Source organism: Nicotiana sylvestris, chromosome 9, assembly GCF_000393655.2.
Source record: "Nicotiana sylvestris chromosome 9, ASM39365v2, whole genome shotgun sequence".
In the NCBI taxonomy this organism is placed as follows: domain Eukaryota; kingdom Viridiplantae; phylum Streptophyta; class Magnoliopsida; order Solanales; family Solanaceae; genus Nicotiana; species Nicotiana sylvestris.
The window spans coordinates 73,950,973-73,977,173 of record NC_091065.1 but is presented as its reverse complement, the minus strand read 5'-3'; the positions used below and the strand labels follow the sequence as shown (position 1 = coordinate 73,977,173).

General features: G+C 37.7%; 1 protein-coding gene and 1 pseudogene across 1 annotated transcript; both read left to right on the top strand.

Moving 5' to 3' along the window:
* Positions 1-25,882, top strand: LOC104223534 (protease Do-like 2, chloroplastic). Its single transcript, XM_009774991.2, has 21 exons — positions 1-305; positions 2,938-3,117; positions 3,691-3,741; positions 4,424-4,497; positions 4,771-4,834; positions 6,028-6,072; positions 9,169-9,276; positions 9,875-9,952; positions 10,782-10,848; positions 11,063-11,121; positions 11,714-11,813; positions 20,266-20,345; positions 21,757-21,813; positions 23,579-23,682; positions 24,084-24,171; positions 24,258-24,343; positions 24,466-24,490; positions 24,577-24,648; positions 24,834-24,884; positions 25,020-25,080; positions 25,166-25,882. The coding sequence occupies exons 1-21, from the start codon at positions 132-134 to the stop codon at positions 25,411-25,413; spliced, it is 1,872 nt and encodes a 623-aa protein (XP_009773293.1). The 5' UTR covers positions 1-131; the 3' UTR covers positions 25,414-25,882.
* Positions 11,832-13,629, top strand: LOC104223533 (large ribosomal subunit protein eL42-like; annotated as a pseudogene).
* Positions 25,883-26,201: the final 319 nt, after the last annotated feature.

Below are 26,201 nucleotides of genomic sequence, written 5' to 3'. Positions count from 1 at the left end.
CAAAAAGGCGTGAATATTTACCTTAGCAGGACGATTTTGTGGATAAGGAAAACAGGCCGAGTTCCTTTCTATAACACTATAGCAAATTAGTATTCTCCATTGCATTTGCTACATTTTGTTAGTACATAAATATGGCAGCTGCAGCTGCAACCTGCTGGTTCTCTGCCGGCACTTCACTATACTCTCTAACGTCCTACCGCTTCTCAACACCCATAAGACCTCCTCCTTCTTCTTCTCCATTTATTCCTAAAGCTGTACATCAAAATCAATATCAAAAGAAGGGTCTCAAGAATTCCACCTCAGAGGTACATTACCAAGCCCAATTTCTTGTCTTTACTACTTTCCAGTTAAGCATTTGCTTTATTCTCTAATTTTAATAAAAAGTGTCTTTTTATTGCGTTTCTGAGCTGTTTACTTTTAGAAAATGCCTACATATTGGTTTGTGATTTAACAATTTTCTGATTAGTATAAGTCTTGAATAAGTATTGCACCTCTTGAGGTAAGTGCAAAAATGACCAATGAAGGGAAATTCGAGTTTTGGTTTTACTGGTTTTTATTATGTTTGTTAAAGTGCCTTTGACACATGAATGCTCGTATTGCTATGTCTTTTCTTGGCAGTAGATGCTAGAAAGATATAAGAAAAGGATATGATACAAATATGTTCATGTATGATTTCCGTTATCCAAGATATAAAGGAACATAGCTGATAAAAACAAGTTGGGGTTGGCTCTCACTTATTCCTTTAGATCAACTCATATCATCATCATACCGAATAAAATAAAGTAGAAATTCTCTAACAAGTCTAAAACCTATTCGCAACTAGTAGATATCACCTGTATGGATCTTTATCTTTCGTTATGCTCTATCTTTAAGTCTGCATTGATTCAAAGGATTTGTAGGTCTTTTGAGACAACTTTCTTTCATGTGATTTTAGGTCTACCATGTCCTTTTTTAACTCCTTCACTCACTATAGTTTCACACCTACAGACACGTGCATCTGTAGGTCGATGCAAGACATGGTCAACCCATCTTAAGCGATCTTCTCTCATTTATCCTTATTACATATGTCGTCAGTTAATCTTATCTAATCTTATATGATCGCACATCCATCTTAGTATTCGCTTCTCTGTTGTTAGCAGCACAACATTCACTACCATATAACTTTGCAGGTCTTAAAGCTGTTTTATAGAACTTACCTCTCACTTTGGTAGGCATCCTTTTATCACATAATATCCCTGTAGTACTTTTGCGTTTCATCCTTTCGATTTTAATCATATGAGTAGCATCTTCATCTATCATTTCATTTTCTTGAAACAATGATCCTAGATATCTAAATTATTTGCATTTTGGCATCGAAATCCCATCTAGTCTCACCTCAACTTCGCTCTTCTGATGCTGACTATACTTACATTACATGTATTTAGTCTTTTTTTAGACCGTTTACCAGCCTTGAACTCTTGACTAGTAGTTTGGAGAGAACTCCGTAACCACTATAAACAAGGATGGCCGGTGATACTTCAAGCTTTTGGTTGACACCCTCGCTAATTTCATCAATTAATTCAACATCATCAGCAAATAACACACATCATGAGACCTCATCTTATATTGTGTTGGTTAGCTCATCAATAGTTAGGATAAACAAGTTGCGGCTCAATGCCAATCCCTATTGTAAACCCACTATTATAAGTAACTCCTCTGAATCTCCTACTGTTTTCTCACTAGTGATGATTCCTTCATACATGTCTTTTATGGCATTTATATATTTAATATGAATTCCTTTCCTCTCCATTACCCACCAAAAGACCTTTCATGGTACTCTATCATATGCTTTGTCTAGGTCAATGAATATCATATCTAGATCTTTCTTCCTTTTGCAACATTTTTCCATCAATCGTCTTAACAAAATATGCCTATGTTATCGATCTACTGGACATAAATCCAAACTGGTTCTCTGTCACTCTTCTCGTGTTCCTAATCTATGATCTATCACTCTTTCCCAGAGTTCCATCGTATGATTCATGAGTTTAATACCATGATAGTTTCCACAACTTTGAATGTCTCTTTTGTTCTTGTAAATTGGAATCAAGGTACTTTTCCTCCACTTCTTAATATAGCATCGAATAGCTTGGTGAGCCATTCTATTCCAACCTCTCCAAGACACTTCCAAACCTTTATAGAGATACTATCTGAACGACAAGCTTTTCTAATCCTTATATTTTTCGTGGTATTCTTTACCTCTATCGTCCTAATTCTACGAGTGTAGCTAAAGTTTCTATCGTACACAGACATATAGAGGTCTAAAATGTTATTCTCTTGGTCCGAGTTGAACAATAGATCAAAAGCTTCTCCATCTCTCCTTGATCTCGTTATCTCGCGTCAACACTTGTTGAGAATCGTCTTTAATATACTTCACCTGGTTTAAATCCTTACTCTTCTTCTCTCTCAGTCGTGCTAGTTTAAACGTTTCTTTCTCCCCTTCTTGTGTCCCTAACTTTTGGAACAAGCCATCTAGAGCTTCCCCTCGGGCTTTACTAATAGCCTTCTTAACTTCCCTCTTAGCTCTCTTGTATTCTTCAAAGGCTACTATGTCTTCTGCTTTTGGCAACTTCCTATAACACTCTTTTAAAGAAGTTGGAATTCAAATTTTTTATTGTTTGTTCTGTTGTCACTTGATGAAAAAGATATAACTAATGAATTAGTGAAAGACAGTTTTGGTGAAGGAAACACGCAGCAAAAGCTTTTGTTGTTGATAGCTCGTGCTTGAATTCCACGTAAGTTTGATGATTCATATAGCCTGAACTGCTCTTATGAGTTCGTGTTTTTCAGTACTCATGGCCGTGCAGCTTGTCATGTTACTTTGTCCTAATTTAGAAAAAAGGTATTTTTCTTTTTGTTCATCAGTAAAGATTTTATTTAACAAGCAAAGGATGGATTCAGAAAGCAGTTGGTAAGCAGAACTTCCCATGGAGATCAAAAGACGAAAGGCTATTGGCAAATAAAGATGGTAGAAGTAGTAAAAACGAAGCAGGGCGATCTCAATCAACTGCATTTAAATTATCTGGTCAGCAGAGGAAAGGAGCAGGAAAGGGAGCTGTATTTGAGTCAAAGGAGCAGCAGGTATGAAAGACAGTAATATTACTTCCTCTGTTTGTGCTGTCGAGGTGACTTTCTTTCTTTCTCATTCATGAGACCTATAAATTAGAAGGCAGAAAGCTGGGTCACTGAGGGAAGGTGAGTTGAGAACCTGAAAAGCCTTATTATTTTTCACATATCTTGGTTCTGCCATAGTTTTTATCACACAGTGATGTTCTTGATCTGTCCATAAGAGTCATTAATTTGCCTGGTTGGGATGCAATATGCATTTTCTTCTACTTTACTATGTTTGTGTCACCTTTTCACTGTTTTTTGCTGTGCTTGAAAACAACAGCAATATTCTCGAGATTGATTTTGCTAGATATAAGGCTGTTCTCATGGACAATCAAAGTTCGTGTGTACTTTGATACTTCTGTGTTATCTCCATAGTCCATATTAGCTTCCATTCACCTGTTTATTTGATCCTTAATGCTTTTACTCATTGAATTATTTTAGTTTGGTGCTTATAAGTCCTTTCTTCTTTATCATGTCCCTAAACGAAGTTTCATGTTGTCTTTCTGTTCCACACCCCACTATCCAAGTTGCTTTCTTTTCCAGGTAGAAATTGGTATCATTGAAGATGCAACTTTTCTGAATGCTGTTGTGAAGGTAAATATGTGGTTAACATGTCAATATTTTTATTATGCTCATTTCGTTTGGAGGCCTCATCTTTGAAGCTCAAGATTTCTTTTTAATTTGTTAATTGTTTGACTGAGTTGAACCTTTAGCTCCTTTTCCAGGAGAGTTGAACCTTTAGCTCCTACCAAGTATTATCCTTTAGCTCCTACTAACATTCTATACTGACCCATACCACTAGACCTGTAGCAAATTGTTGATCTCAGCTCATCCTTGCTTAATGATCTCTTCACTGCTGTGTTTAGAGTTGAGACTAAATTCCCGATTATCTGATGTCTTAAGCCATATATTGTTATATACAAATAGAAAACCACATAGTCTGATCTTAAATATTGTATGCTAGCCTCAAGAAAAACTGTTGGTGCCTTTTTTGTATGCTTCGTTGACGCTTCCATTTGACATAAGTTGATTTCAATATTTTAATATTAGGGTCTAAAATACCCTAATATTAAGATGAATGACATAGAATGACATAGACCTCCATAAACAATGAATGGCAATCAATTTTCTTTTTTAGCATCAGTAGGTATATTAACAGTATGAATAGTCATTTCACATATATCTGCAGTTGGATTTTTAATCATTTCCCGGAATGCATGGTAAATTTAAAATGTAATGGACTAACTTTTTCCTTTTCCATTATGCTTATCTGTAGGTTTACTGTACACACACCGCTCCAGATTATTCCCTCCCTTGGCAGAAACAAAGACAATTTGCAAGTACAGGAAGGCATGCATTTCCAGCTTTTGCTCAAATTTATTTTTTCCGTTAAAAGTTGTGAGAAAAAGAAAATTTCCTGCAAAAAGTTGTTCTCGATTGGGCTTAATGGCTTTTGATTCTCATTAGGAGACATGGAATGAAGTTGTTCCATAATGTGTAATTACTTATGAGGAATTGTTGTTCTGTACGATAATTCAATATTATGTGTGTGTGTGTGTGTTACATCTTTTAGGACAGGGGGTGGGAGTGTCTACGATTCTGACTGTTGTTTGATCTGTTCAGTGCTTTCATGATTGGTGATGGGAAACTCTTGACAAATGCACATTGTGTTGAACATCATACCCAGGTATTTTTGCAATTTTACTTTGCTATACTGACATTCTTCCTATTAATTAACTCTTCCATGTGTCTATCTGCTTTTATTATAATATGAATTTTGTATTAGCCTGCTATGAATTTTTCTAGAAAACATTTTTCATGAAATAATATAAAGCCCTTAAACTAGAGCAAATGGTGACATGTGAATTGTATATCATGACCAGTAAATCATAATTGTAATTCTGTTTTGTTATGTAAACCCTGTAGTGTGGTTTGTGTTGGATATAATATTTCTTTTTCTGAGAGGAGGGAATATCTAGGTCATCCATAACCACGGTCCACAGATCAAGGCTTGACTTTAGGATTAGACTGCATTTTTGGAAAAAGGTTAACATGCACTTTATTTCTTTTTTTCTTTTTTTGTTAAAGGTGAATTCGTGAAGGAAGCAAACTTTTGATTTGTTATAAAAAAGAAAGCGTGCAGAAGATGTAGAAGTGAAAAAGTAACTCCACAATTTGTCTTCTTTACTTTTTAGGCTTTGCACCGTGCCTTCCACAAATTTTATAGTCACACTTCTTTTCTAGTTTTTTGAACTTTGTTTCAGCTTTTCATCCTGGGCAACATTTTTTTGTCAAAAACTTGCTGGAAAGGAAATCTAAATGCATGGTAATGAAAATTTCCATGCACTTCTCCCTCTAATTACAGCGATAGGGGTGTTGGGACTACTCAAATGAGAAACAACTTGACATAAAAAATAGAGGCTCATGTCTCCTGACGTGGATGACTTTCTTTCCGCTAGGAAAATGATTGGCATAGCAAAGGGCAATAATCTCTAAACTCAATGGCAAAGAGAAATTCTAAACGATTTGGATGGCACTTTGCAAAGTCTTAGAGAATTGTAATTTGGCTTTAAAAAAACTTAAAGAGATCACGTTTGGGTTATCTAACCCAAGGAAAAAATATCCCTCCTAATCCACATCACCACGTGAAAATCCATCCCTTTTTGCAATTTACTCCATCCATGTCATCAAGGTCCATTTCTAAGCCCTACTTTTGTTATTCACTATTCTCAAGTGTATACATGGCTTCTGACTTGCTAGTCATAAATGGTGGAGACCTCTTGCAAGTATAGAAGGTTTTTTTACCCACATCGTTATTAAACTTTCTAACATATGCATATAAAAAATGCACTTTTAGATGAAGTATCTTTTTGGTGGCAGGTTAAAGTGAAGAGAAGGGGAGATGACACCAAGTATATTGCCAAGGTATGCTTTCCATGGTGATTTGTCAATGCCTATATTACTTGGGAGTCTTCTTGTAAATCTTTTTTTATGGGGTAGAAGTCTTAAGGATGCAAACTTGGGTGAGGTAGACAGAGATATTTACCCAGCCCAACTGCTTGCTGATCTAAACCAAAACTTTCTATCTGGGATCCGGTAAGAGGAAATGTGACACAACCCACTTAGCAGGTTTACCACGGGCTCATTGGGTTAGTAGTTAGTTGATAATGCATGTTATATGTCTGTTGGAACATAAGTTTGGAGCTTTCAGCTAATTCCTTCAAAGAGCAGTAATCGCATTTGGTATTATGCCTCAATCTATAAGATGGAAATTTTATGCTTATTGAAAGTAAGATGTTACTAGAGAATAAGAAATTAGCTTCTTCTTTTTTCGCTCAAAAAATTGTGGAGCTTCAATTAAGAAATTAGCTTCAAAAGCAATTGATTTTTATTTTTATCAATGCCTAGATGAAGTGATGCAGTTCCAGGGTTTGGTATATTTATAATCTGACACAATAAAGACACAATTTTATTCTTTAACTTAGTTATCTTGGACCCAAAAATAGGTATCAAATAGATACGTTTTACTCTTTTCAATGCGGTTTAGGTACAGGCTAAACTTAAATATTATTTGAGTGTACACGTTATGGTATGGTCAAGGTGTCTGAGTTGAGTCTGTGCCTATTAGGTGCAACTGCAAGACGGTGACTTCACCAAATCCAGTAAAAGAGGGTATGCTAACTATTCCTCAGAAGTTCCGGTTTGATTTCCGTCTTGTGCCATTTCTTGTTTAAAGAAGACAAGAACTACAGTCTTATGTAAAATCACTGTAGGTCTTGCAGTGGTTTCAGATAGTATCAGGACTTAAAATCAACCTCGGTAAGTGTGAGATTTTCTCGGTGGGTGAGGTTGCTAACATTTGCTTTGTCTTATGTTCTCAGATGTAAGGTGGGCTCCCTTCCCACTACTTACCTGGGTCTCCCATTGGGCGCTTCGCATAAGGATACTACGTTTGGAATCCAGTGGTCGAAAGGGTTGAAAAAAGATTAGCAGACTGGTAGATACGGTACTTGTCAAAAGGCGGTAAGGAAGTGCTTATTAAAAGCACTTTATCGAGTATGCACACCTATTATTTGTCCGCGTTGCAAGCTCCTCTGAGCATCACAGAAAAACTGGAGCGTCTTCAAAGGAATTTTCTTTGGGATGCGGCGGATGGAGGTAGAAAGTTTCATCTAGTGAATTGGCAGACAATCACTTCCCCAAAGAAGTGGGGTGGACTTGGAGTAAAAGATCTTAGGGTATTCAACAGAGCTTTGTTGGAGAAGTGGCTGTGGAGATTCGGGGTAGAAGAGTATGCTCTATGGAGGGAGGTCATAGTAGAAAAGTACGATTCCACGGGAGGGGGTTGGAGGACCAAGGCAATCACAGCACCTTTCGGGTGTGGCATGTGGAGGAGCATCACAAAGAATTGGGAAGCCTTCAATGGCAACATCACTTACAAGGTGGGAGATGGAAGGGGAATCAACTTTTGGAATCATAGGTGGTGTGGAGAGGATACTCTAAGGGTCTCTTTTCCCCACGTCTTCAGAGTTTCAAACCAGAAGGAATTGATGGTCCAACAGATTCATAAGGAGCATGAAGGGGGGGGGGTAGTATGAGACCTCTCATTTAGAAGGAACATGCAAGATTGGGAGATTGCAGAGCTCCAAGATTTGTTGACACTGCTATATGGGCAAGACAGGCCCCAGCTATCTTGTGATGCTTGGAGATGGGGTTTGCGTGGCGATGGTTTGTTCACTGTAAAGTCCTTTTACCAGAGTATGTTGGTGAGAGAGGAGGCCACTTTTCCATACTCCTCGATCTGGATTCCTAAGGCGCCCACGAAGGTGTGCTTTTTTGCATGGCTAGCAGCGAGGGGAGTGATTTTGACTGCTGAACATCTGCGAAAGAGAGGAATCATGCTTGTTAGTTGGTGCTACATTTGTAAAAGCTCAGGGGAAGAAGTTGATCATCTTTTGTTGCATTGCCCTGTGTCCTCGGCTTTGTGGAGCGCAATCCTAAATGGCTAAATCTTTTTGGTGTTCAATGGGTGATGCCAAGCTGGGTGATGCCAAGCACTGTAAAGGAAATGTTATATACCTGGGCCAGTTTCCGTAGAAGAAGAAAGCAAAAGGCATGGAAGTTCGCCCCATTAGCTCTCATGTGGATAGTTTGGGGGGAGAGAAATAGGAGAGCTTTTGAGGGGATTGAGTCTCCTTTTTCACATCTTAAGAATAGTCTTTTATCTTTGATCGCATTTTGGTGCACTCATATAGCCCCTACTTGTATAGAAGATTGGGCTTCTTTTGTAGAGAATCATGTTCTGATGTAAACTCTCTACTTTTTGGTATACTTCCTGTATACGAGAGTTCCCTCCCTTTTGATTAATACAATTTACCTTATCAAAAAAAAGAACTACAGTCCTCTAGTTATCAGTGGTTCCACTCATTATTTCGACCGTTCTTATTCTGTCTCTCTGCATATGTGCGTATGCAAATACCATCCGCACTGGAAGCTCCCGAAAAGTTTCCGATTTTAAACAATTGATAGGTAAACTAAATAGACCCCTTCACTTTTTTTCTTTTCTTTTGTAAGGCGAAATAATAAATTGAATCTGGAGTCTTGACAACCAGCAAATACTTTAAGACGATGCATTTAGTGATGCCTGCTAAATGTTAGACTATAAATTGAACGAAGGGATGCTATTCTTTAATAAGATCTCTTTTTTGATGTTGAGAATCATAGGCTAGGTGAGTATAGGGGCCTGATCGTTTGAAAAGTTGGTTTTTATAGATGAGAGTCAATATCGAAAGTGCTATAACGTAATTGATTTTTGGTTCCTGGAATATTTTTAACAAAATTTCTTATTTTATGCTGAAAACCAGAAGCTGAGTGAGAGATGATTACATTTAGGCCTGATCTATCGGAAAGATAAGTATTCTTAGGTGAAAAGTGGTGTCAAAAGGCTCTTTACCAGAAAGTGGTGTCAAGCTAAAATGTCATTGGTTTTTGATGCTTAGTTTCATCATCTGTTAAATGCAGGTTCTAGCTAGAGGAGTGGAGTGTGATATAGCCTTGCTATCTGTGGAAAGTAAGGACTTCTGGGAAGGAGCTGAGCCCCTCTGCTTTGGACACTTGCCTCATCTGCAGGTGCATCTCACATTCCTCAGTACAGATAAGTTCTGGTGCCAAATATATGCATGTATTTTTGAAATATTTGCTTTCTCATTTATCTTAATTTTGTCATATACAATGTTTTCCAATCATACTTGATTTTGGTGGAATATATCTTGGATTTGCCGATACTCTATCATAAGGTTGAGATTGTTTCTGATATTAGTGGTACTGGTATGTCTTATTTATGCCAGCAGTTTGGTATAATGTTAGGCTTCAATTGAAGAAATAATAGTCGATGCTTAGCTTTTATTTGGATTTAATTATTCTGTGAGGAGTAATAATAGTAATTCTACATGAAATTTGTGAAATCTTTGCTCAAAAAACTTGCTTAATTTTTGGGAATAGCTAATTTGTGGCTCACAGAGAGTAAAAACCTCTAATAGCCATATGGATATATTACTTTATCATTTGAAGTTTGCTGAACCATTTTCTTCTTCTGAAATTGCCATTTTCAATTGAAGTTCTGATGAAATCTTGACTTCTTATTTAATACCCAAATTCGAATCTGTCCAAGTCTGTTGCATTTTACATAGGTATAATTCTTAAGCTGGAAGTTATTTCTGACTTGCAGGATGCTGTAACTGTTGTAGGTTATCCACTTGGAGGAGATACTATTTCTGTGACCAAAGGGGTGGTATCAAGAATTGAGGTCTGTTTATGTTGTTTGGATTTCAGTTTAATGTTGCATCAATTTATCTATGCTACCAGGCAGTGACTTCATCTTCATTAAAAGTCCGTATTCCTCCATTCGCCGGTGCTGCTCCTTATCATTTTCTGGTCACACCATTTGGATTAAGATGTTATGATTGCTCCTTCTCTTATCACATTGATATTGAAGAGTAACCGTTTTCTACAGTTAGAAGAACCGTGAAATATTTACTTAGGAACCTCCATAGATAATACATGAATTTCACAAATGCTTATTACTGACATGGTATAGAAGCAATAAAGAGATACCATGCATATTGTTGCTTCTACTTCCAAAATTAGAACCTATGCTGTAAGGCAGTTCGTTTACTATAGATCAGGTTCGTCATCCTAAACTAAAATTTGCGGAACATCTCTATTGTATTACCTGGACAGTGGGCAAAATGACATTCCATCAATGACCTCCAGCAATTTAGCATCTTGATGGAAGCTAAGCACTATGGCGAATATCCTTTCTTCTTTGTGATAATTGTTTTTTTCTCTTTGAATTTTCTTTTACTTTTATGCTGTTTTGTTTCTTACTATTGCCCACTTTTTAATGGTTATTGTTACAGTTAAAGTTTATCACTTACAGTGGCTCTGGTGTTTTACTTATCACCAAAAAAAGTAAACAGCTTCCTTATTTCTTAGTTAATACTGAAATGGGGGAAATTTTTGGAAAATAAGTCGATCTTCCCTTTTACTCCTCGTGATAAACAACACATTATACTATTTTGTTCTCCTAAATGTTTAATACTGGTGCTAACTCATATATTGGTCTTCATCATTAGGTCACGTCATATGCTCATGGATCATCTGAGCTGCTGGGCATTCAAATAGACGCAGCAATAAATCCTGGTAAATATGGTCATTGATGATGAGACTCTTGATTTATAAAAGAATGCCCAATAAATTTCTCTTATTAATCTAGCTTGTTTTATACCTTATAAAAGAAAAGAACAAAAAAGAAAAGAAAATCTAACTTTTTGTTATGACTTCGTGCATGTGCTTGATCATGGCTTGTGCTTTCTCTCTGTACTGTAGTTTCTGCTACTAATAGCAACTGTTTTAGGTAATAGTGGTGGCCCTGCATTCAATGACGATGGAGAGTGCATAGGGGTGGCATTTCAGGTAGTTTCTTGTCTGAATCTGATATTGCTATTGTCAGGTTACTAAATTATGGCTTCTTGTGGATTACCATTTGGTCTATAAAGGATAATGTCTTTATAAATTGGGATGCAGCTTTTGCTCTTCAAGTTTCAATTGGTTTCTAACTACTTAATTGCCCTAGTTCTTCATTCTACCGCTACTGCTATCATCATTGGTTCGGAAATGCATGTTTGAACTAGTCTGAAACCTTGCTTCAAGACAGACCATAAAACTACTACCATTGGGAATTGGTAATTGCCTCCGAAGCCATATGCCTCATCAATAATATCACAAATTACTTTTTATACATTTTGCTTATTTGAAGCTTTTCTTGATATATTTTCTGCTTTACAAGTTCAAATTTCCTGAATCGAAACAGCAATATGTTCTGCCCTTTGATCAGTGGGCGACTCATTTCCTTGTGCATTTCCCCATCAAAACATGGTTATCATCATGCTGGTTTCTTCAACTATGACAATTTGATGACTCTCCCTTCATGTTTTCCTCTGAAAAGTTCTTTTTAAAGTTTGTGCTTTCTTTTAAGATATATGTTTTGACAAGAAAAGTCTTTTAGGTTTACAGGTCAGATGAGACTGAAAATATTGGTTATGTCATCCCAACTACTGTAGTGTCTCATTTTTTGGAAGACTATGAAAGGAACGGGAAGTACAGTGGTGAGTCTCCCTCTTTTGTGAAAATATGTGAATTTAAGGTATTCTATGTTGGGAAACTACCTAAATATCCAGGCCTCTGCAAACACTGTCTCGTTCCAATATCTTATTTTCTGGTATGCAAGAATTTTGATTTTCCAAATGACACCTATTGGCCACTGGGTGAAAATCACAAGGAAAGAACCTTCAATTGGACACACTTGGGTTAAAATCCTAACACTTGGGTTTAAATCCTGTGAAATTAGGATTTTACAAGCATCCAACCCAAATGTCTAAAATTCAATTAATTTTTGGAAAGAAGATAACCTATTCAGAACCTGCAAATGTTGACTATACCTGTTGTTTTGTTTTTAAAATACTCTTTGTTGAAGTGTTCTATATTGCTTGAGGGAATGAGTTATTATCTCCTTGAGGTCTTGGGCATTTCTCACCACATGAGTTGGGGTTGAATTAGGCCCAAGGTCCATTTTATATGGTATTGGAGCCAGACCTATCCATAATCTTGGTTTACTGAAGCGTTGATGCCCATGTTGTATTTTTCATGCTCCAGATGTCTAGCCCTGAGAGTGCCCGGGGGGGAGGGATGAGGGTGGTGTTATAGTGTCCCATATTGGTTGAGAGAATGTGTTGTCTCTTTATATGATCTGGCGCGGTTCCACCTTATGAGCTACATATTGGGTTGGGTTACACCAAATGTAACACTTTTGAGTTGCATGTTACAAAAAATCCCAGTTCTAAACTTGAACAGAAAATCCCAGTTTTAAAAAGGCTCTGTGGACGCCGTTAGACCAAAAGGTGCTTCCTGTAACAAACCCCATCAGCTCTCACAATGGTGAAACCAAAAACTAAGAAGACTTACTGCAAATAGGAGGAGTGCAAGAAGCACACCCTGCATAAAGTTACTCAATACAAGAAAGGAAAAGATAGCTTAGCTGCTCAAGGGAAGAGACATTCTGATCGCAAGCAATCAGGTTATGGTGGACAGACAAAACCTATCTTCCACAAGAAGGCTAAAACTACCAAGAAGATTGTGCTAAGGTTGCAATGCCAAGTGTGCAAACATGTATCCCAGCACCCAATCAAGCGGTGTAAGCCCTTTGAGATTGGTGGAGATAAGAAGGCAAAGGGAACTTCTCTCTTTTAAGTGGAAAATTCAAGCAGATGGCCTTCTTCTGTTCTGACATATTGGAATTGCTTTTCCAGTTGCAATGTAGTTTAAGATCCTTGACCATTAAAATCTGTGTTGGGAATTCTGTTTTCCAATGATTTAAACTTCGAATTTCCTTGTCTTTCAAAAAACAAAAATAGAAGTTTAGTTTGAAACTTAATCAAACTTGTCGGTTGCAGCAGCTGCTGCTTTACTCTTATGTGAGAATCAAGTATCTTTGTGCCTATTGTCAGTCTGTCATAATGGGTAAGTTGCAAATGAGAGGACCAAAGCATTTCAGTTCTGAGCCATGGACTTTTCTCTGGCAGCAAGTGCTGATGCTTCTTCGTTCTGCAAGATAAGCAAGGGTTGGTTTATGAGGGTTTTCGCTTAAGAATTTCAACAGTTGGTATTCCACGCATCCCTTTTTATATAACAATATTGCAATTTGGGCAAGCAAAGAGTTGAGGGAATGGTTTGTTGTCTTCTTAAGTTCTTGGTATTTCTTACCGCATGAGCTAGCTTTTGGGATTGAATTAGGGCCAAGGCCCATTTTCTTGGTATGGTAATGGAGCCAGATCTATCCATATTCTTGGTTTACTTAGTTGTGGGCTCCCATGTTATGATGTTCACGCTCTAGATGTCTAGTCTTGAGAGTGACGGGAAGGGAGGTGTGGGTGTTATAGTGTCCTATATTGGTTGAGAGAATATGTTGTTGTCTCTTTATTGATCTTGGGCAGTTCTCACTTCTTCAACTACATTTGAGGTTGAGTGATGCCCCTTAACAATTTTGAGTTGCATATTGTTTATTTTCGTCTTCTAGAGCCGAGGGTCTTTCGGAAACAGCCTCTCTACCCCTCCGGGTAGGGGTAAGGTCTGCACACACTCTACCCTCTCCAGACCCACTTGTTGGATTTTACCAGGTTGTTGTTGTTGTATGTTATAAAAAAGCCCCGTTCTAAACTTTAAACAGAAATTTATTTTTAAACTTAACCAACTTGCCGGTTGCTACTGCAGCTGCTCTACTCTTATGTGAGTATCTAGAATCTTTCTGCCTATTGTCAACCTGTCATAATGGGTAGGTTGCAAAAGAGAGGACCAAAGCATTTCATTTCTGCGCCATGGACGCTTCTGGCAGAAAGTGCTGATGCTTCTTTGATTCTGCAAGATAATAAGGGTGTGTTTGTGAGAATTTTTTGCTAAGGAATATTAAAAGTTGGCACTATTACAGTTTGCGCAAGCAAAAAGTTTTTTTCTTTTACTAAAATGTTCTATATTTTTAAATTTTTATAGTTATAATTGGTTGTGATTCATAATTCTTCTTCATCTAGTTTCTTAGTGTTTCAATTTTCTTCTACTCCCTCAGTTTCAATATATGTGGCAAACTTTTCTTTTTAGTCTGTCACAGAAAAATCATACCTTTCTATATTTAGAAACAATTCAAATTTAAAATTCTCGTTTTATCCTTAATGAGATGATTTATAGCTACACATGTTTATGACTGGTTTTAGACCACAAGTTTCAAAAGTCTTTCTGTTTTAAACTCCGTGGTCAGTCAAACAATGCCACAAAATGGGACAGAGGAGTAAAAAGATAGATTTTTTTTTGTTCCAATGCACCCGAAAATCATATGATTTGGACCTCCTACTCCAAACGCTTTCGTCATTTTCGGAACAGAGGAAATACTCAAAAATAACAACAAAACAACCCAGTGAAATGCCACTAGTGGGGTCTGGGGTGGGTAATTTGTACGCATACTTTACCCCTACCCCGATGGGTAGAGAGATTATTTTCGATAGACTCTCAGCTGAAGAAGATGAAAAGAAGACGAAAAAAAACAGTATATCAGTACCATCGATAAACCTTAGAAAGAAATAACAACATCACAAGAACATAGACGAAAAGCAAAACAATAACCAGTAGATAAAGCCCGACACTAAGAGGAACGAAAGAGTAATGTGAAGTCAACATTAACCACTAATAGTCTACGACAAAATCCTAACAGACTAGCCTCACTCTGGCGCGCCATAAGAATATGCATAACTACCTCCTAACCTACAACCCTAATGCTCGACCTCCACAACTTCCTATTTAGGGCCATGTCCTCAGTAATCTGAAGCCTCGCCATGTCCTGGCTGATCACCTCTCGCCAATACTTCTTAGGCCGCCATCTACCTCTCCTCGCGCCCACCAAAGCCTGCCGCTCGCACCTCCTTATCGGGGCATCTGGGCTTCTCTTCTGAACATGCCCGAACCATCTGAGCCTAGCTTCCCACAGCTTGTCATCCATGGGGACCACGCCCACCTTCTCCCGAATATCTACATTCCTAATCTTATCCATCTTAATGTGCCCGCACATCCACCTCAACATCCTCATTTTTGCTACTTTCATCTTTTGGATATGTGAGTTCTTAACTGGCCAACACTCGCCCCATACAACATAGCCGGCCTAACCACCGCTCTATAAAACTTACCTTTGAGTATCGGTGACACTTTCTTGTCACACAAGACTCTAGACGCTAACCTCCACATCCACCCCACCCCTATACAGTGAGTGACATCCTCATTGATCTCCCCATCCCTCTGTATAAATGACCCAAGGTACTTGAAACTGCTCCTCTTGGAGATGACCTGTGATCCAAGCCTAACGTCCAATCCCGCTACGTCGGCTCGACGCTGAACTTGCACTCTAGGTATTCCGTCTTAGTCCTGCTCAATGTGAAACCCTTAGACTCAAAGGCCTGTCTCCAAGCCTCCAATCGCTCGTTGATGCCGTCTCGCGTCTCATTAATCAGAACAATGTCGTCAGCAAATAACATACACCATGGCACCTCCCCTTGAATATGGCTTGTCAGAGCATTCATCACCAGGGCAAATAGGAATAGGCTGAGTACAGATCCTTCGTGTAGCCCCCAGTGATAAAAAAAGCGAGCGCTTCCTCGCTTTAAGTGAGAAGCGGAGCGGAAGGGTCAGCGCTTCTACCATTAAAAGCGGCTATGGTATGTATAAGCGACCGCTTCTCTGTAAAAAGTGAGAAGCGGTGAAGCGAGAAGAAGCGAGCGAAGCGGACGCTTTTTGATTTAAAAGACCCAAAGCCCTATTTAATTAAAAACTTGGTTCTATTTTAGTTCTCTGGACTTCTTCAGCAACGACAACAAGAAACTAGGGCTCTTCAGCAGCGATTTCTTCCTCTCTTTTTCATCAACTTCAAGTAGTGATTTCTCTTCTTCAAATTAGGGTTCTTCTTCTTCTTCTTCAACAGCACAACAACAACTTTCAACAGGTATGTTCTGCACTTTTTATTTTCATTCTTCTTCTTTTTCTTCTTTTTCTTTTTCTTTCTAAACGTCCAAAAAGCACCGCGAATTTTTTTCAGAAAAATTCTGCCCAGTTTTTGCCAAGTTTCTGCCCAATTATTGTATCTTTTATTCTTAGTTCTTATTGCCTTTCTTATGTGTTATGTAGTTGTTCTTTTAATGGCGCCAAAAGAAGATAGGAAAGACCCGGCTTAGGCTTACTCTGCAAGAGTTAACGAGACCAACAAGATGGCCATTAGATGTCTTTTTGTGATAAGATTACAAATGGAGGAATCTATCATCAAAAAGCGCATCTAATCGGTGGTTATCCAAATGTCGCATCTTGTCCTAAAGTTCCGGGGCATGTGAAGGAAGAATTGAAAGCTTACCTTCAAGAAAAGAAAGAGTTAAAGACTCAAATGATTCATGAACAAGAACTTTATAATCTTGATGATGATGATGAAACAGAAGAAGGTGACGATGCTTCGTCGCTTCCACCAAAATCACAAAAGTGGGGAAGGATGCTTCCACCAATGTCTTCTAGTTGTGGATCTACTAGCAAGATCAAAGGTCCTATGGATTGTTACTTCCCGCAAAAATCTGGAGATAAGGGAGTAAAAAGTGGTAATCCTCAAGTTGATGCCAAAGCGATTTTGAGGGACCGTGCAGTTACCTTTTTTGCCCGGTGGATGTATGATACAGGTCTTCCTTTTAATTGTGTTAATTATACTGACACTTTTGCTGCTTTTATTGAGGCCGTAGGCCAATATGGCCCAAGAATGAAGCCTCCAACTTATTATGAAGTTAGAGGGCCATATCTAAAAAAAGAGGTGGCAGAGGTGAACAAAATCGTGGAGGAGCACAAAGTAGAATGGAACCAGTTTGGTTGTTCCATTATGATGGATAAGTGGACGGCGAGAAATGGAAAAATGATCATCAATATCTTGGTGAATTCTCCTAAGGGAAGCCTGTTTCTTGAGTCCGTTGATGCAAGCGACTCTTCGACTGATTCAACCAAAATGTACTCCTTGTTCAAGAGTACAATAGACTCTATTGGAGCAGAAAATGTTGTTCAAGTTGTCACGGACAATGCCAGTGAAAATGTTAAAGCTGGTGATATGATGTCTGCTTGCTACCCGCATATCTATTGGACTCCGTGTGCAGCACATTCTGTTAATTTGATCTTCGGTGATATTTTCAAGGAAAGACCTTCAGTACTGTCTTTAATCAGGCAATTAGAGTGCATTCCTATATTGTTCAAAGGCCTTTGTTATTGAACATGATGAAGAGATTCACTAAACAAAGAAGCTTGGTGAAACCTGCAAAGACAAGATTTGTTACTGTTTTCTTGACTTTGGCTAGGATGTATGAGCAAAAAAGCAATTCGAAGAAGTTGTTTGTTTCAGATGAGTATACTAGCAGTGCCTATGGAAGGGAAGCTCGAGGGAGAGAATCTGCAGATATTATACTTTCTCCTTCATTTTGGAACAATGTGGTTCATGCATTGAAGATTGGTGGTCCTTTAGTTAAAGTGCTTCGTTTGGTGGATGGGGAGCAAAGGCCACCAATGGGCTACTTGTACGAAGCAATTGATAGGGCAAAGGAAGCTATTTAAGCCTCTTTTAGTGATCAAAGAAAATACAAAAGAGTCTTTGAGATCATAGATAAAAGGTAGGATAGTAAGCTTCATAGCCCTTTGCATGCAGCTGGACTTGTTTTGAACCCGGAACTGTTTTATTACAATGAAGAGAGGATTCTAGGAGATGAACCTTTGTGGAATGGATACTATGAATGTATTGAGAAGTTGATACCTGAAGAATCCGTGCAAGATAAAATCACAGAGCAATTTAGTATTTATAGGAATGCTGAGCAACTTTTTGGAAAAAACATAGCCATTAGACAAAGAAAGATGAAGTTACTAGGTGAGCGAGTGCTTATATGTTGTTTTATAGTTAATAAGTTATTTCTTTATCAATATTATGTTTTGAAAATTTGTTCTACTTCTACAGTTGAATGGTAGAAGCAATATGGTCATTCCACTCCAGATTTACAAAAGTTTGCCATCAAGGTTCTAAGTCTAACATGTAGCTCATCCGGGTGTGAAAGGAATTGGAGCGTGTTTGAGCATGTAAGAACTAATAAGAAAGATTTAGTATATTGAGATAATTAAATTATATCTCAATTGTCCTAATCTTACTACTTACTTATTATTTGCAGATTCATACCAAAAAGAGGAACAAACTAACCTTGAAGCGTCTCAATGATCTAGTCTTTATTAAGTACAATAGAACATTGAGGCGTCGTTACAACGCTCGCAATGTAATTGATCCAATTAGTTTGGACAACATCGATGATGCTAATGAATGGCTAACTAGAGTCGCGGAAGATCATGCAGATGAAGAAGTATTTGAGGATACTTCTGATTTCACTTGGGGTGATGTTGCGGAGGCGCGTGGAATTGGGGAGAGGGTTTATGGTTTGAGAGGGAGTACCTCAACTTCAAGTTCACAGAGGAAGGGAAAACAGGCAACTACTTTGTCCCTAGTTGATGAAGAAGATGAAGTTGAAGAAGATGATGAGCAATATAATAGTGATAGTAGAATACAAGAATTTGACAATCTTGTAGAAGAATATGATGCTTATTTTGTGCTTTAATTGATGCTACTCTTTAGTTTTTTAATTGAAGTATTGAACATTTGCTTACAATTACATGTGTTATCTATGCAATATTTATTTTAATTTTTTTTTTTTAAAATTCCGCCTCGCTTCTCGCTTTTCGTGAAATGGGGGTTGTCGCTTTTCCTCACTTCACGCTCTTCACAACACTGGTAGCCCCATAACAACCGGAAAATGCTCCGAGACACCTCCCACTGTCCTAACCCGAGTCTTAGCTCCATCATACATGTCCTTAATCACCCTAATGTAAGCAACCGACACACCTTTTGCCTCCAAGCATCTCCATAGAACCTCTCTAGGAACCTTATCATACGCTTTCTCCTGATCAATAAACACCATATGAAGATCCTTCTTCCCATCCCTATACAGCTCCACCAGCCTCCTAATAAGGTGGATAATTTTCGTAGTAGAACGCCCCGACATGAACCTGAAGAAGTACTCAAAAGTAACGTGATAGATAAAGGGTCATAGTGAGAATCAATTCCTAGAGAGAAGAGGTGGGAGGGCATGTGGGCAAGCGGGGCCATTATCGTTTCCCAATGCATCCTTATTCAAAAATGGCTTCCTTTATTATGTTTGTTGCCCTTAATCCTTAAGCATAAAAGTAAATTGGTCTATCATGTAATGGTGTGTAAGCCCTCAAAGCAATATAGGCACTAGTATTACTTTATCATTGCTAGTTCTAATGGTTCCTTCTAATTGCATGGCTAATTTAGTAATTATGTCACACATAGGTTGAAGTTTTAACCTGTAACTTTCAAAACTTTATTGGTCCATTCAATTTTAGTTACTAATTTGTCGTTTTTTTTGTTGTTGACTGTAAACCACTCATTTGTTCACGTGGTGCCTATTTTTTATCTCTATTATTTCAGAATAAATTCATTTATCAATGTTGAAGACATAATTAAGTATTTAAATGTGTGCTCTCTCTAACAGCTTAAACTTTAGATGAGATGGTTACACACTTCAACATGGTACTAGAGCAGGCAGGGGTCTTGGTTTCTAGTCTCACCGCCACTCACTGTCAAAAAGAATTTCCACATGCTTGGCCCATAAAAAGAAATCAAGCCTCCACGTGAGGGGGCATGTTGGCAATATAATTAAGTAAATTAAAGTGTGCTCTTTCAAACAGCTTAAGCTTTTAGATGAGATGCTCTTACACTTCAATAATATAAAAAGATACTGCATAGTAATTTGGCAATTAGTTGTGTGCGAAATTTCTTGGTCCCATCCTTTATGCGTTACAGAACTACCAATGCTCTATATGATTTGATTTGAAGGCTTCTTTTGTTCCTGTAGGTTTTCAACAGCTTATCTAACAGTATTGCGATTTCAGGCTTTCCTTGCCTTGGAGTATTGTTGCAAAAATTGGAGAGTCCAGCACTTCGTGCCTGCTTGAAAGTGCCTTCGAATGAGGTTTGGTTTTGTAGCTAGATATATGAAGATGTCCTTATTGAGTTGAATAAGCACTTTATAACAGATATCTTTCTTTATGGAGTTCCTTACTTATTCTTTTATTGGTCATTGTCTATTTGTGGGGGAGGGGAAGAGAGGAGAGATCGAATTCCCATATTCGAACCAAAATGAAACCCCTTTTTTCTTTTTAATTTAGCTGTTTGTTTGTTCTTGTTTCCCAGTAGCGCTGTAGAAGTCTTCAAACAACTTTGTTACTACTAGAGAGAGAATGGGTACTACAACAACATGAGTAGTGTGAGAGAAGGGGAAGGATCCAGTGGCTAAAGTTCTACAGAGAGAGAAAGGGGCTTGTTGTGGAGAATTCAGAAAATCAGGACAGAATCTTTGTTTAAGGCCTTAAATATGAGAGAAAAGGTGGACATTTAAATAAAACACTGTTATCTCCAATTATACAGTGCCAGTTATCAGTTAAAAACACTGCCATCTCCAATTACTGTTCCATTGTAATTATACCAAGCAGATTTGGTCTATGTTTATTGATATCTTTGGAATCAATGGGTCATGCCAGGAATCATTTAGCATGAAGTAATCAGTTGGTAGTCAGTCATCAGATAAGGGAAGCAGTCTCTACTGGAATGCAGTACCTAGTTGCATTTTTTGAACACCTGGCTAGAGAGAAAAAATAGATGTCTTTATGGAAAAGTGGCAAATATCTTATGTTTAATCTAGATGTTTGAATAGTTTTTTGTGGTGTAAGAAAATTGTTGTATCTATAGTTTCACTGTCAGATCTATTGAACTCCTCCAATATCTAGGAGAAGGAAGTCATTTCTGATGTATTCTCTTTATACCTTCTTGTGGTACTCAAAGAGAATTCCTTACCTTTGCATCCAAAAAGAAGTTATCATTTAAAACATGTGAAAAGTGAGTTAAAGAAAATAGAATAAGTGTCATTTGGTTTCTATCTTGGGAAAAGTGAGTTCATCTGGGTAGGGATTGAGCCGAGTAAAGGCTCCACGCTGACATCTTTTAACACATAAATGATCTGTTTAGAGTGGAAATTCCCTTATTGAGTAACATCAATGATATCCTCTTCTGCAACATTGCTGGATCTTGTTGAAGGATCTGTTATGAGCATTCAAGTCTCTAATTGTGTGTACCCCTTCAATTTGGTCAATCATGTAATTAGGTGATATAACCTGTCAACTGAGCGCTTTTATCAACTTAGATATTTCTAATTTATGCCTCATCAGAAAGCAAACCTATTTTGCATTTGTCAATTGAAGATGCCTGGGGCAATAATGTGCTCGAGGCATTCAAGTATAGTGTTTGCTGATAGTATCTGTATGGAAAGGTTAATCACTAATCTCTAGATATCCTTGTTCAATACATGATTGGTAATTGATTTGCAGGGCGTACTCGTGCGGAAAGTTGAGCCTACTTCTGATGTTAGCAATGTCTTGAAAGAGGTACCATCAATTTGTAACTGTTCATGAACCTTTTGACTTCTAGAGATTTTGCTGTTATGCATGATTATGTTCTATGACATTTGAGCGTACTCGTGCATTCTGTTTTACTTGATAATGTCCTCAAAGCTTATAACCCTTAATGGGTTGGCAGGACCATGAAAATAAGATTTTTTTTAATGGGAGTCAGAATTAGTGCGTAGCTGAGACGCGTAAAATGGAATTGTATTTCATGAGAAGCTCGCTGAAAGTAATCGCTTATAATAAAAGCCTCAAACCAATTATGAGGTCTATGAGGCTAAGGCTGAATCAGCCGATATTGTTTACTGTACGAATCTGTGAATCATATCACAACTAAGGATCTGGCGACGAGTGTTTCATAGGCGGATCTAAGTTAGAGATAAAGAACACCATTAAAAACTTATCTTGTTGTGCCCATTATTTTGGAGAGTTGGTTATAATAGGCATCAATATATAAAATTTCAACCTTTTCTGAGATGAGTTTCCATGTTTAGATCTGATTTCTTCAAATCTCGTCAACTTATCAAGAACATGACAAATTCTACTGAGACGGCTATTGTACAAAGGTTTACCCTGACGCTAAGAACAGATTGGCAAGTCTTAAGAGACCAAAAGAAACTGGCTTTGGGTCTAGTGCTTTCATGAGAGTCTAGACTATTGAGCATCAACTCTCTCCTACACAAGCTTTTTATTTGCTGAAATCTCTTGAATAGTCTAATTAGATGGTCAGTAATTCTTTTTCATGAACCACAATTAGATTGCACTAGACCAAGAATAGTAATTTTGCAACCTAACTTCCTTCTCTTAGTAATTGTATGGTCACAAGAGATGTGAGGATAGGCATCGAAATAGCCCCTGAAGGGTTTGGATAGTTGCAGGAGTGAATTTTGTGAATTCTAGAAACTATTACACCTGTCTACTGTGTTGGGATATTGGTCCGAGATTTCAAAGAGGACAGATATGATTTGAAGATGCCCGGCCTAGACTTAGTCGGGAATTCTAAGACGCTAAAATAGAAAAGTTTCTCCATGCTAAATCTTAATACAATGTAGAGAATCACTTAGATGAATGAGTAGAAAGTTTTAGAATATGTGGGAGATTGTCTCTCCGCTACAATATAGGGTAGCTTTATTCATAAACTCCTAATATATTATGATTTATGGTACTCTAATCCCATTGATAATAGGACACCATTTCTAATTACACTTATTGTTTGATACGATTTCCTAATTCCACCATTTGTAGTTTTACCGTAATTACAATCAATAGCAACTAATATAGATTGGGGATCCAGCTGTACCATTTGTATTCATGCCATTCATTTTTACAACATTGATTAACTAAGCACTACAGATGTGATTTCTGCAACTCATAATTGATCCTTCATGTAAAAGTGAAGATGAATCTATGAAAATAATTGATGGACATAAGTATCCATTCCGAGTTCAGGGATCATGGTTCAATAAATGTGTTTCTACAACTCATAAGGGTTTGGGGATGAGTGATGGGACTTGAGTATCCTTTCTGAGTTTGGGGATCAAGTTGCAAGAGGATGGGGTTATTATCCTAGGACCAGCTTAATGACTTGGAAAAGTAGAGTGTAGTGTATCTTTGATCATTTTTAGTTAGTCCACCTATTTCGCATTGGTATACCTGTCTCTTTGGCAGGGTTAGTTTTTCCATTATCATTAGGATGTTATTATGGTAATGTCACGAGGTTGGATAATACTTGGTTCATCTTTTTCAGGGAGACGTGATTGTTAGCTTTGATGGTGTCCGTATCGGGTGTGAAGGGACAGTGCCATTTCGATCAAGTGCACGCATTGCATTTCGCTATCTCATCAGTCAAAAGTAAAGCTTAGTTACTTCCAGAGAAATTAGATTTACATTTAAGCATAATCCCAAAAGCAATACAATGTTGACAAAAATTAGTCACTTCATTTTCAGTTTGAATAACTAACTTTGGAACTGCTTCTTAAATGGTAATGCCAAATTTGCAAGAAACTACTCTGATGTTTTCTGCATCAAAATTCATCTTCATTTGATTTTTCTTTGGCTAGTGGGGTCATTATCGTCTTAAACTACAATCAGGATTAACTGGTAAATTATTCTATTTCATTGATGACTTAATCCACTGAATCCTTAGCATCAAATTTGAATGTCCTCATGCTCCCTAGTCATATTACCCCCCTTATTGTAAAGTTTGCACATATGCCTGTTTATATGTTACACAAAGGTTTTGTACTCTTCAGGTTCACTGGTGATGTAGCCGAGCTTGGTATTATTAGAGCTGGGGAATTCATGAAAGTTCAAGCACTTTTGAAGCCACGTGTGCATTTGGTATGTTCGCTGGCCCTTTGTTTCTTTGTTGACACCATCATTTAATCTCTGTATAATTGATTTAAATCAGTTGCTCTCTTCTGAAGGTTCCTTATCACATAGAATGCGGTCAGCCTTCATACCTAATAGTTGCCGGCTTGGTGTTTACACCACTATCCGAACCCTTAATAGGGTAAGATTACTAAAGATATCCTTGTATTTTCTTAATGGGGCTAGCGTTCTGTTATCTCGTCGAGTAGATTCTGGTGCACCAATTCTCAGACTGAAAGCAATTTTTTCATCTTTGTTTGCCAGGGAAGAATGTGAAGATAGCATAGGGGTGAGTCTCACAAATGGGTGATTGCTCACAAGATTACAAACATTCTACTATGGTTGAAATTAACTGGTTTCTATGAATTTTGTCAGCTAAAACTATTGACAAAGGCTCGATACTCTTTGGCAAAGTTCGAAGGAGAACAGATTGTTGTGCTATCACAGGTATATAAAGAGAAAATCTCAGTCTTTGACAATCAATCTGCAACCCCGAACCACTTGCTGTTTTTCGTATTGGACTTGAAAGTTTGAACACACCCAGCCCCGAGTCAGTGCCACCTCTTTTATGATGCTGACGGGTTAAATCTAAGTAAGGAATGCCATGTTGGTAATCGTTATTTTACTTACAGGTCTTGGCGAATGAAGTGAATATCGGGTACGAGGATATAAGCAATGAGCAGGCAAGTTATTTTCCACTTTGATTTCATAATCCTTCCCAAGTTTAATCAAGAAGAATAATTGGTTTGTACATCAAAGTTCCATTTTTAGTCATTTATATTGCTTGAATGAAATCTCAAATAGCAATTTCTTGGCAGATCTTGAAGTTGAATGGCACTCGAATTAAGAACATTCACCATTTGGCTCATCTAGTGGATTGTAAGTGTTGGTACAGATAATCATTTGAGCTTTTGTTACTCTAACCTGAGCAGTTATGAATGGTCATATATGTTTATTCATGCAGCTTGCAAGGATAAATATCTAGTGCTCGAGTTTGAGGACAACTTTCTGGTTGTTTTGGAAAGGGAAGCAGCCGTATCTGCATCACCTAGTATTCTTAAAGACTACGGAATTCCAGCTGAAAGATCATCCGATCTTTTGGAACCATATATTGATTCCGTCAGACCAGATGAAGCAACCGATCAACACGAGTTTGGTGATAGTCCAGTTTCTAATTCAGAATTCGGCTACGAAGGGCTTCTTTGGTCTTGATCATGACCTATTAAGTTCAGTTTAGCTTCTCACCTGGAGCCTTCTTTAGATATCATCTCTAAGATGGTTTACTTTGGCAGTTATTTGTTCCTTGATACTTGACCGGAAAAAGACACAGATGACCAGGCAATATTTTGTCCATGAAGAATCTGTATAGTAGGGCTTTAGTGCTGTCCTTTTTGCCAAAGCAATTGCAAAATTGGCCAAAAAAGTGGATAATCATTTTCCAGTACAAATGGAGGTTGCAGCAAAAAATGTCCTCCAGTTGAAATTAGTGTGGGTGGAAATGTTGTACTATAGATTAGGCATGGAGCATTTTTGAGTTTTTTTTTTTTTTTTTTTGTTTCACGGGTAGGATGTAGTCTCCCTTTAGGGAACATGCTTCTCTTTATTTATTTTTATGTTTTGTAATTGACACGATTCAATTTTGACAACAATTAATAAAAGAGCTTACCCTATGTTTCGCAAATAGTTCTATTTACATAAACTATCATCCTAAGTAAGACATTTTTGTACGTAATGACGGCCTACATTTTAGTCATTTCAATTTTAGTCGTCAGGTGAGTTTGTTTTTTAAATTGTAAATTTTAATCATTCATATCTCAATTAGCCATGTCGCCAACCATCCGTCGCCACTACCATTATGTATCACCATCATCTACCACAATTATCAGCCACAATGTAAATTACTGCCATCAACTACCACCATCACCAATAGCTGTTATTCACAACCACCACCTACCACTGCTAGTCAGCATTACCACCGTTAGCCTTCACCTCCATCACTA